At 32.1% G+C, this 13,006-nt stretch overlaps 1 protein-coding gene across 1 annotated transcript in view; it reads left to right on the top strand.

Moving 5' to 3' along the window:
* Positions 1 to 2,712: 2,712 nt before the first annotated feature.
* LOC126739996 (GMP reductase 1-like) overlaps positions 2,713 to 13,006 on the top strand; it is a 72,292-nt gene continuing 61,998 nt past the window's right edge. The window contains exon 1 of the mRNA XM_050445843.1: positions 2,713 to 2,947. Within this exon, the coding sequence (XP_050301800.1) occupies positions 2,861 to 2,947 (87 nt within the window). The 5' untranslated portion in view covers positions 2,713 to 2,860. The remainder of the gene's footprint in view (positions 2,948 to 13,006) is intronic.

Consider the following 13,006-nt stretch of genomic DNA (forward strand, 5'->3'; position numbering starts at 1 on the left):
TTCATAGAACGTTATATGGGGTAAATAATACCTATCGATAGGAATTTGACCCCAATAAATAATCTTAATATTGATGTATTTATATCAGTTAAAGAAGGTACATATCTCATAATAATTAAGATATACAGTGTGACCCATTTGTTTTCGGGTCACCCTGATGAAAAGTTTATTTTTGGTGCGATTTTGCTCGGGTTTTTTTTTTAATGTTAGGTCCAGAAAAACTGCATCATTATAACAAAAAAAAATCTGCCATGCAAATTCCAAGGCCTACTAATGTCAGTTTTTAAGGGCCATATTTTAAGAAACCATGCTAGGCATTTTTTTAGCAAAAAATTGTGCACACCACTGGATTTGGCATCCCCCAAAACGGCCTTATACTAAATTTCACCAAAAAATATTAAATAATAACAATTTTATGATAAAAAAAAGAAATGCGCTTTACTTCTAAATTGTCTCTAAAAATTATTGAAATATTGAATTGTCACATTTGACATCGAACTGTCAAAAGTAGTAATAGAACGTGTTTAGATAGTATTAGTAATCATGGAAAATTTAAATTTAAGAGAAAAAATCAAAATTGTTCGTTTTGTTGGTGGTAACACGCGTTCGATGAGAGAAGCTGTCAGAGAATTTAATATTAGGCATCCTGATAGACCAGTTAGTCTAAGTACTGTGCAACGTGTTAATAAAATTTTCAATGAAACAGGATCTGTTTCGAAAAATCTACTTCAAAATAGACATAATGGACGACGTGGGCTCAGAAGAAATGAAAATTACATTTTACATTTACAGAACGGCTATTTTGGTCCTTAACATCCCCAGCGAAAGTATAAGAAGATGTTTGCAAAAAAATAACATAAAAGCATTTAAGCCAAAATTTTTGCACACCTTAGAGGATGGTGACCAGGCAAGAAGATTGGAGTTTTGCTATTGGCTTCAGGGAGAATATTTAAACAACAGAAACTTTCTAGATGAAATGCTTTTTAGCGATGAAGCCACTTTTACCACAAATGGCGTAGTCTCCAGTCAAAATTGCCGCCACTGGTCCGTGCAGAATCCAGAATTTATAATAAATGTAAGGTATGCAAATAAATACAGTATTCGCAAAAAATTAACATTTGATGTGGAATACTAAGCGACAAAATTATTGGCCCTTTTTTCTTTAATGGTAATTTGAATACAATTGAATTTTTCAATTTTCTTGAGAATAAATTTTCGAACGCATTAGAAGATTTACCCTTAAGATATCACCTTAATTTGAAGTTTCAATTAGATGGTTGTCCTGTCCATAATGCTCGTTTAGTAAGAGACTGGTTAAATCAACATTTTGAAAATTGTTGGATAGGACGAAACAGTCCTTTCGTTGAGTGGCCACCGAGATCCCCTGACTTAACGCCACTTGATTTTTTTCGCTGAGGCTTACTTAAAGAAAAAGTGTACAAATCAAGACCTCAAAATTTAGAAGATCTACAAGTCAGAATAATCCAGGTTTGTTTAGAAATTACTCCAGAGGAAGTCCGTAAAGTTATTTCAAATGTAGGCAAAAGGAATGTAAAATGCATAGAAAACAATGGTGGATTAGTAGAAATTTCAAAAATTTAGTAGCGGTTAATTTTTAATTTTTTTGTTTGTTGTTTTTATTTTATTTGTATTTATTTTTGTTAGTTTATTATTCGTTTTTATTTGTATTTAGTTTGGAATTGTTATTTGCTTGTACTATCTTTGTTCAATTTGTTTTTTTCATGACTATCTACACATTTTTAAATGTAAATAAATGCATAATTTCCCTTTTTATTTTTTGTTATAAAATTGTTATTACTTAATATTTTTTGGTGAAATTTGGTATAAGGCCGCTTTGGGAGATGCCGAATCTAGTGGTGTGCACAATTTTTTGCAAAAAAAAATGCCTAGCATGGTTTCTTAAAATTTGGCCCTTAAAAACTGACATTAGTAAGCCTTGAAATTTGCATGGCAGAATTTTTTTTTGTTATAATGATGCAGTTTTTCTGGACCTAACATTAAAAAAAAAATCCGAGCAAAGTCGCATCAAAAATAAACTTTTTATGAGGATGACCCGAAAACAAATGGGTCACACTGTATACAGTTACTAGTTCTTAAATCCTCGGCAAGCAACTCCTCCCTTAGAGAACAAAAAGCGTTCCAAACGTCCTTATAAGTTGGCTTCTGATATGTAATGTTATGTACCAGGTTACCATTTGTAGGATTTCTATTTTTTTGTATTCTCGTTATTATATCCTTTGTCAGAATGTATGATAATGTTTGTGTTTTTGTGTATATTCTAGTGTGCTGAGGATGTTGTCATAGAGATCGCAACGTCGCCCAAAATGTCTAAATCGATCGTCTGAAGTAATTATTTTGACCTATGTATAACCAACAAAAAAAAGTAAGCAAGTTTAATATTAGGTAGGTATAACTTATATTAACACCAAAAATTTGGAATAGACATTTGATTTAACTGATGACCTTTTTCAAAATTAATATATGCTATGGATCAAAATCACTGCTGCCTAATTTGTGTTTGAATTACATGTAAATAAAACATAACAGACCTTTTCAGTCCATTACGCCAGCTTTGAATAAACCTCTCAACTAAGTTCAATATAAAATTACAGCATTCTGCCATAAAATTCACACTTGAAGCGACTGCGCGCGATTTTCATGAGCATTCGAAAAATAAATTGATTCGCAAGCAGGGAGTCGCGGGAACGCTTTTCTATTTGCATTTTGACGTAATAACCGCTGCGGTTCACTGTAGGAAACTGAACGCTATTTTTAACCGGCCTCTACAATAGTAGCGCTTACACTTTTTAGATTTTTTCGGTTTACACACCAGTGTAAAATGCCTAATATTATTAACGAAATCAAACTAGATTTTAAGGATGTGTTATTGCGGCCGAAACGATCGACCCTGCGAAGCCGGAATGATGTAAGTCTATTGATTTTATTGTTTATTTTTGGATTTGATATTTTTTATACTGAGGGAGTTACTGCTTCCTATTTAGAAAATATTGAATATTTATTTACCTCTTACAGCATAGGTTGCATAAAAAAAAACAATAAAGAGACTAAAAAAGTATAAAAATTCTTTAAGGCAAAATTTATAAAACTAGTTTATATATTTAAAGTATATCTAAATCTTATTACTCTAGCAATAATTAATAACACATATACCTGTATTTAAAAATTCTTGTCCATATAAAAAAGAGGTGCCAAAAAACGTGCCGTCGGTGCTTTAACGCTAATTTAATGATAGGATGGTATTAGTTATGGTGGCTTTCTTATCATTAAACATCCTTGAAGTTTTCCAATTAAGCGATGCGTGGCGTGGCGTATATTTAAATTGGAATTGTCCAACAGTTGCGCACCCATGTTTTCTGTTGTTTAAAATTTGTCGCCAAAATTGTATTCAGTTTTAATGCTAATTAAATAAATATTCTATATTTTTATATTTAATATTTAATTGGTTCTAAAACCATTATTTAGTCTTAAGGTGAGATTCTAGGATAATTAACGTTTATCGTAATTGATCATCAGCTGACATTATACGTCAACAGCCTCATGATGCGAACTTTTATATTATTTACAATTTAATTAACTACATTGCGTCTAAACTAATGAATGTACATGGTATCCTAAATTCGAGGTTGACTATTGGGATTAAAAAAAAATATTTTTTTTATAAGAGTGGAGGTCTTATAGAGGGCCTATCCCGCTGGGGAGTTTCTGCACAAAATTCGGACCTATCGGATAAAAGTGCTTATAACTTTGGTTGTGGGTTGTGTGTAATTTGCTGACCAAGAATAAAAGCCTGCTACAAAAGCTATTTACAGACAGAAACTTTTCAAACTTAATATCTAATAGCAGTATATGTATGACAGCCTGCTACCAAAAAATAATTGAAATAACACCCCTCTAAGGGGTAGTTTGTATTTGTCAATCTATATCGTTGCACTGGACTTTAGCACGTTTTTATTAGACATTGACAAATACAAACTACCCCTTAGAGGGGTGTTATTTCAATTATTTTTTGGTAGCAAGCACTTATATGTATAGTAACATCAGTTATCGATTTTGAATAGTTTCCGGCTGTAAATAGTTATGGTAGCACATTTTTATTAGAAATTGATAAGAACAAACTACCCCTTAGAGGGGTGCTATTTCGATTATTTTTTGGTAGCAAGCACTTATACAGTGCTTTTCTTTGAATTCCCCCCCCCCATTTATTTTTTGAACGGGTCAACAAGAATTTTTGAAACTTGGTATAAGTAAATTGGTCTATAGATACTATTCTTCACTGTAAACTAGGTAGTTGTAAATTCCAAGATGGCGACTGGGCGACATCTTGAGAAAAAATTTTAAATAGAAAGGGGGGTCGTGTGGTACCTCATTTTAAAGGTCTCAATGAGTACTTTATAACCCTGAAATATTAGACCCATATCTTAACTCGTTTCAAAATGGCGGCCTAATAAAAAAGTATTTTTTTTTATTTTAACGTTTTACATTTTTATGATTTTTGAATAGGTAAAAATCAGTGTACGAAAATAAATGCGTCACTATTTTATTTTGACATAAAAACGACAGTTCTAAATGTCAAAATAACACATAAGCGCCATCTTGAATAAATGCATTAAATAGAAATCTTGCGTGTTACCTCATTTAAAAGGTTTTATTGAGTACTTTTAATATTTATTACATGGACTCGGTGGACTCCGTTTTGACCTGTCTAAAAGTAACAGCCAAAAAAATACACTGTTGCGATTTTATTAACGTTTTTAATAATAATATACAAATAATTTATAATTTTGAATTTTGGATTTAAAGATTAACTTTTTGGTTTCTAAAGACTTACTGAACCGCCCTCGTATGTCACATTTCACGTTAAAGGTTATTGAACATTATTTAGACATTCCAAAAACCAAATAGCTATTAAAAAAACTCGAAAAAAAATTGTAAGATATTTTTCCTTAACCGGTAAATTACTCTTTTTTGGCTGTTACTTTTAGACAGGTCAAAACGGAGTCCACCGAGTCCATGTAATAAATATTAAAAGTACTTAATAAAACCTTTTAAATGGTAACACAAGATTTCTATTTAATGCATTTATTCAAGATGGCGCTTATGTGTTATTTTGACATTTAGAACTGTCGTTTTTATGTCAAAATAAAATAGTGACGCATTTATTTTCGTACGCTGATTTTTACCTATTCAAAAATCATAAAAATGTAAAACGTTAAAATAAAAAAAAATACTTTTTTATTAGGCCGCCATTTTGAAACGAGTTAAGATATGAGTCTAATATTTCAGGGTTATAAAGTACTTATTGAGACCTTTAAAATGAGGTATCACACGACCCCCCTTTCTATTTAAAATTTTTTCTCAAGATGTCGCCCAGCCGCCATCTTGGAATTTACAACTACCTAGTTTACAGTGAAAAATAGTATCTATAGACCAATTTACTTATGCTAAGTTTCAAAAATTTTTTTTGACCCGTTCAAAAAATAAATGTGGGGGGGGACTTCAAAGAAAAGCACTGTATGTATAGTAACATCAGTTATCGATTTCGCATAGTTTTTGATGATAAATAGCTTTGGTAGCACATTTTGATTTTTGGTCAGCAAATTATTTTTACCCTTGGTTGTGTTCGCGGTAGAGAAATAATGTATATTTTTTTATAATTTAGAAATATGGAGCTAGCACATGATTATTTAAAAATTTTCATTTAATTTTTTGTTTAGGACTAGGACGCCTTTAAATTAAAAAAAAAAAATTTCCTTCGATTTTGGTCAAAACAATTCGATCAGGTCGCAACGGTTCTTTGAATATCGTATCTATATTTTTTCGTTATTCTCAGCATACAGGAAGTATTTTTTTTAACGTCTAAAGTTTTAAACATGTGTAATATTGTAGCCCCTCTGACGGTTGAACCACCGTCTATAGATTACAACAAGTCAGACCACTCGAGCGGCCCTGAAATCGATTGCCCCACCCCCCGTTCCTCACCTCGCCTTGCATCGGCTGGGTAGAAGGTAGAACCCGGATTTAGTTTTCGCAAGTACGTTAACTTGTGTGCATCCGTTTCGCGAGAGAGTTTTTGCTTGTAGCGTTTTAGAAAATAATTTGGTTACATACTACTTGTATAAATATAATTACCCAATGATAAAGTAGTATGTATTTCATCCCTATATGTTAAATATTTTGTTCTGTATTTTGTGTTTTACATAAAAGTATTACAATCTTAAAAAATAGTTTATTATTTATTTTCTCCCCCTAATGTTACTGGAATAGTTTTAGCCGATTTTACAACCTATTATCCCAAACCAACACACCCCAGTTCTTTTTGTCGGCCACCAATGTCGGCGTTTAAGACCCGGTAAATGTTGATATTTTAACATATTTTATATATATTTACTATATCCACAAATGAATACAAAGTATATAATTTACAAAACTACTTATTTGGCGCTTATTATGATAATTGTTTGTTATTCTTTTGCGCTTTTGTATTTTTAAAACGACCTAATTCAAAAATTAAAATAACCCATACCGTATTCAAATTATTTTATATTTTTTAGTGCGTTTAAATGTGTTTTCTAATTGTTTATTTATTTTGACTTTAGATTTATTTTTTGAATATTCATCTCTAAAATTTCAACAAATATTAAGTAAAAACTTGTATTTTTTGATAAGACTCCCAAAAATGTAGCAAATTTAAACAATTCAACAAGTAAGGTTTTTTTCAAATTCACTTTTTATATATTATATTTGACTTAAAAGGCAGCCATTTTGAATCCGCCATATTAAACGCTTCCAATTTATTTAAAAGTTCAAATTCATTGAACTGATCAAAACTTCTAGATACACCAATTTTAGAAAAGGGAAACTCAAAAACATTTTAAAAACTGTCCTTGTTATCGAAAGCCAAGCACCTACAAAATTTGAAAACAATCTGACAAAGTAGAAGTTATAGTTTAAATAGAATTCTTAGATTTGTTATATACATAGATACAAACATTGCTACATAAAGGCAAAGAAGTGAAGCTAATATAAAAAATGTGTAAAAACGTTAATAATTAAGAAACACTGTCATATAAACACATTCTATTCCAGTCCTATAAAAAAAGTTCTTATTTTATGACTTAAAATACTTCTTATGAATACTCCTCGTATAAAAATAATCAGCGCGCCTCAGAATTTGCTTTCATCGATATTTACGATAAACCCTGGTAAACGCTCGTACGCAGTAAACAGCGGGATTCAAGGTCAATTTTGCTTTAACACGGGCGGTATAGGAAGTGGTCTGACTTGTTGTAATCTATAGACGGTGGTTGAACGGTCTCTTTGCGGAAATAATGACTCACAGAAGTTATGTGCGCCCCATCTAAAACTACTAAATTTTATTAAGGGATTAAAAAAAAATGTTTTTTTTTTGGGATAAAAATTAAAGAAATTGTTTTTTTTTCCAGTTTTTTTTGTGTAAAATTTTAATGTTGAAAAATTTAGAAAAAACCTCATTTGGATTATAATTAAGCCTGCATTTTTTTGGAATAAAATGACGTCTCAAGTTTAACGGTATCATTTAACAGTGCTCACACTGTTCATTTGAGAATACCCTTTTTCACATTTTTTTTTCTAATTTTAATAACTTTTTAGTGGGGCCACCTAGAGCCAAATGGCTTATGAACAGTTTGTAGAGTGTGATAAGGAGAATGTTTTCCAATATCAACCGTACTTCTAGTACTTCTAGTACTCCCAACCCAACCCGTTTTTAAGTTATGACTTTTTAAATATTTTTTCATTTTGGAAATTGTGCGTATCCTAGATGTCATGGGTAAACCAAAATTAATCGAGCAAATGCGCCATTCATTTTACTATAACATACTAAAATTTATTTTTTTACCATTTTTCAAGGACCCTAAAAGTATTTTTTTTTTCAAAAAAGTACCAAGCGCGAAAAATCGCTAAAAATCACCCTGCACACTGATAAATCTCAAAGCAACCGATGGCCGCGTCTCCATGGCAACGAAAACGGCGATTTTCGCCGAAAGAACACTCTTTTTATAATCGAAATTTAACTACTGAAACTGATTGGAATCGGGACAGAATTGCTTTTAATCTATTCCTAAAGCTTTCTACTATTTTACCATGTACAAATCATAAGATAAAAACCTTCTTTTATACCCTGAACCATCGTCTGCAAATGGTCGATTTTGACATCTACGCGCAATTTTAATGGCGTCTTTTACGGCGGTTTTGACAACATGGCGTCAAAGTGGATGAATCGGCTTGGACTTGCTTCCTAATTTCATTGATAAAATGATTAAAATAGCTCAGAACTTCCTGAAACTGGTATGCAAATATTCAAGAGACTCTGGACAATCCGAATATAGGCATATCTTTTACCGAATCGTGTCCTTTTAGCCCTGATAATTCAGCAAAGTTTTGACGTTTTAAGAATTAACTGTGTGTTATAATATTTATGCGATACAGTGGCCATACAAGGCATTTTGCTAGACAAAAATTACAATAAAGTTAGTCCTAATGATAAAAACAAATCAAATTGGATTGAATATATTATATTTTATGTGGAATTATATATTTTTTTAACTTTTTTGTTATTTGCCCGATTTGAATGAGATTTAATATTTAGGGTTGACTTAAGGTATAATTATTAATTTTTTGCAAATATTCGAAATATTAAGTTTTTAGGTCACGTGACTATCAAAACTTTATTCCTATCAGTCCGGTTTGATTGGAATTTGGTATTTAAGGTTTATTTAGGATAAAATTCTTTAATTTTTACAAAGTTTTGAAAAAATTCTGCATACGATTTTATTAAGGCATACTTAAATTTGAGAGGAGTTCTTATCTTATAATGGTTCTCTGAAGCCTGATACCCCAAAAACCGTAAATTCAAAACTTGTAAGACATATAACGCGATGAGTAGCGTTGCCGGAGCGTATTGTATTTAAAAAACTTGATCAAAATGAAGGAAGATTTCTACTAATCCCAACCCAACCAAAGTACGAGCGAAGCTCGTATTTAGGACTGGCTGCTAATCTTATAAAATATAGTAATAACTACAATTGTACATATCGTAATAACTTAAACTATACTGTTAGGACGCGAAAGTTGGAACAAATTCATTTAAAATTCAGATTCGATTTTCTTGATGATGAATTTATATATTATTTTATATATATTTTATATTTTTTTATATATATTTACAGGGTGAACCAAAATTAAGCAACGACCATTAACTTCATTTTTTTTAAGGAAACACCTATTTTTTATTCCATTTTTAAATTCTGAGTTTTAGATATAGAAGAATTTTAAGTATATTTTGTATCCCATGTCTTATACCTAATACTAACATTATTATTAAATTTGCAACTGTTTTGGTCATTTGATCATATTCAAACATATTTTTTCATAGTTTTTTAACAGGTAGGGTAAGGGCCCCCATATTGAACCGCCTCCCAAATTGAACCTCCTTAAAATTTCCCACTACGAGAGGACCTAGCGCCGTCTATAATTTTTTTTCCAAATCAAGATTCCCAGACCACTTTATTTCGCGGCACGTGGTTTCTTTCCACAACAACAGTGTTCGTGCATTTGTTGATGTGTTAAGAAGCCATATTTTATGTAAATTTTTCGGTGTGTAACTAAGCAGATTAAGACTTCATAAAAAAGGTAAGAGCAAATGTATTAATAACAATAAACACTACATATTCTAAGCAATATTTTAAGCATATTTGAATGCATTGAAAATCTATTCGTTTTGAAGTATCAGGTTACGTTTAAAATTTTGTCCGGTTGCTCATGTTGAACCCCAAACGGTATCCTAAGTTAAACCGGCGTTCAATTTAAGCAACTGTTTTTTTTTTTTTATAAAATATTTATCTAAATGTAATAAATACAGGGTATAATACTAAAGTGATGGTCAATATTGATACCACGTACTCTTGAGCCAAAAAAAAAAGGTTCATGTAATATTTTTTCTTACGGCACTCCGTATCCGAGATACAGGGTGCTTTGGCTTTTTTTACTTTAGTAAAAAATGCCACATTTTTATTCAACTAAAAAAAAAACGGTACGCTCTTGCTTTTTTTAAAATAAAAATTATTTTTGTAATCTTACATTAGTTTTTAACAAAAATGTCCTTTTAACTTTTTTCTGTGCAGTGAACAATTTCCGAGTAAAAAAATAAAATGTATTTACCTGCATTTGCTTCATCCTTAAAGATCACAGGTCATGCAAATAAATGAATTTTATTTTTTTACTTAAAAACCGTTCACCGCACAGAAAAAAGTTGAAAGGACATTTTTGTTAGAAACTAATGGAAGATTACAAAAATAATTTTTATTTTAAAAAAAGCAGTAGCGTACCGTTTTTTTAGTTCAATAAAAATATGGCATTGTTTAATTTTAGCACCTTGTATCTCGGCAACGGAGTGCCGCAGGAAAAATTGTTACCTACATGAACTCTTGTCCTTTTTTTGGCTCAAGAACACGTGGTATCAATATTGATCATCAATTTAGTTACACTCTGTATGTATTTTTTTGCAGATGGCGAAAAGAGGAAATTATGGAAAGTGGTCGGCGGCCGATTTGGAGAAGGCATTAGCTGCCTATAACTCTGGTGAAAAGGGCTTGAATAACTGTTATCGGGAATATAACATTCCCAAAGCCACACTACTTCGGCATGTACGAGAAACAAATAAAATAGCCAAGGGTACAAAGAAATCGTTTGGAAGAAGTACTACATTTGACAGTGAACTTGAAGAACTACTTTGTGAGCGTATCGTTCAATTTGCAAACTGCCTTTTTGGATTGACTATACGTGATATTCGAAAGATTGCTTTTGATTTGGCTGAAAAACACAAAATCCCTCATCAGTTCAACAAAGAAAAAAGAATTGCGGGTAAGAAATGGTACTACAAATTTATGAAGAGACACCCCAATTTATCACTGCGTCAACCTCAATCCGCTTCACTCAATAGGATTAAAGGATTTAACAAGGAAAACGTTCTGGAATTCTACGACTTACTGGAAAAATTGTGTGATGAGCACAAAATCGAGGCAACAACCATCTTTAACATGGATGAATCTGGTTTTTCCACCGTAGCCAAAAAATGTCAAAAGGTTGTCACGGCCAAAGGATCCAAGATCGTCGGTTCTGTGGCTAGCGGAGAACGTGGTGTTTATACAACAATAGTTTGTTGTGTGAGTGCATCAGGCTTTTACGTGCCACCTATGATAATTTTTAAGCGCAAGAGGCTTACCCCAGAACTAGGTAATAGAGCTCCACCTGGAAGTAAAATCATGATATCGGATTCCGGATACATCACCAGCGAGATATTCGTGAAATGGTTGCAGCATTTCATAAATACGGTTTGTCCTACAAAGGACAATAAGGTGCTACTTCTGCTAGATGGGCACACAACACATTGTAAAAATCTTGAAGCTCTTCTTCTAGCAAGAGAAAATGGTGTGATAATGGTTCAACTACCGGGTCATACCACTCATCGCTTACAGCCACTAGATAGATTCTTTTTCAAACCATTAGAGGTATATTACACTCAGGCTTCAGAAAAATGGTTAAGGAGCAATATTGGACGAATGGTTTCCCAATTTCAAGTAGCAGAGCTCTTAAATGAAGCATATGGAAGAGCGGCAACCATTGAAACGGCAGTGAATGGTTTCAGGGTATCAGGTGTTTGGCCTATTGATAGGCATGTCTTTAAAGAATCTGATTTCATTGCTGCTGATGCTTTAATGCCAAATGTTACTCAGACAGACGACCAACATGATGCTTCGGAAATTGAAGGAACTAATCGGACACTAAGGAAGACAGTACAACGGGACTGCTCCACGTCTGTGTCCGAACCACCAGTCCTCGATTTGAACCAATCTTCAACATCCACGGCATCACTATTAGATGAAGTCGCCCCTATACCCAAAACAGTTGTAAATGAGAATGTAACAAAAAGACGTAGAGGCATTCAAAAGTCAGTGGAAATAACTAGTAGTGCTTATAGGGACGATCTTGAGGCCATTGTGGAAAAAAATAAAAATAAAAAAATAAAAGAACCTGTAAAGGAAAACAGGCTAATAAACAAAGGCCCAAAAACAAAAGACTTAATGAAACAGGAATCGGAAAAATGGTTCTGTGGGGAGTGTGAATTGGACGAATGCAGGGACATGATTCAATGCCTAAAATGCAAAACATGGTTCCACTGCAGCTGCGTAGGGGTAGGTCCCAAAAAAAAAGTATTTTTTTGTAATTCGTGCGTTTGTTAACGGTTCTTTTTATTAGTTTATAAGTTTCCTTTTATAAAACTAAAAGTTCTGTTCTGATTCTTTGTATTTACCTAACTTTAGTTAATAAGCCTTTATTTTCTTACATTAGTCTAAGCCAGAAAGTGTTATCTTTTTTTCTAAATTGGTCGACGTAATCTTTCTCGTCGAGTTTTCTTTTTTGAGAATAAAAATTTTGTTTTTGCAGGTACTGATTCTCTTTGGCAATATTGCAAGCCAGTGTTAATTTGTATAAATGGTTTATTTTATAGAAATAAAGATTTTTATTTATTTTTTGGATGGCATTATTTCTTTAATTTATTATGCGTTTCTTGATTCCATATTGTGTGTAGGTTCAATTTGGGACACCGAGGGTTCAACTTGTGCAACCCGTTTCCCAAAATGAACCACTGGCAAATATTTTTTTAATATCAATTTAAAAATGTGTTGACATTCCAAAAATGTCATTTATGGTCACCAAATTTTAATAAAATAGGCGGTTCATCTTTCAGACCCTTTAAATTAATTATTCTAAATTTATTATATAAGTAACAGCCAGTTTTGTCAAAAGTAGTTCAATATGGGCGACCTTACCCTATATTTGATTGTTGACACCTTGTCACCATTTAATCGCATGGAAACAGTATGATTACTTTACGTAAATGTCAGTAAGTTAGATATTTTACTCG

This window comes from Anthonomus grandis, chromosome 8, assembly GCF_022605725.1.
Source record: "Anthonomus grandis grandis chromosome 8, icAntGran1.3, whole genome shotgun sequence".
Lineage (NCBI taxonomy): Eukaryota > Metazoa > Arthropoda > Insecta > Coleoptera > Curculionidae > Anthonomus > Anthonomus grandis.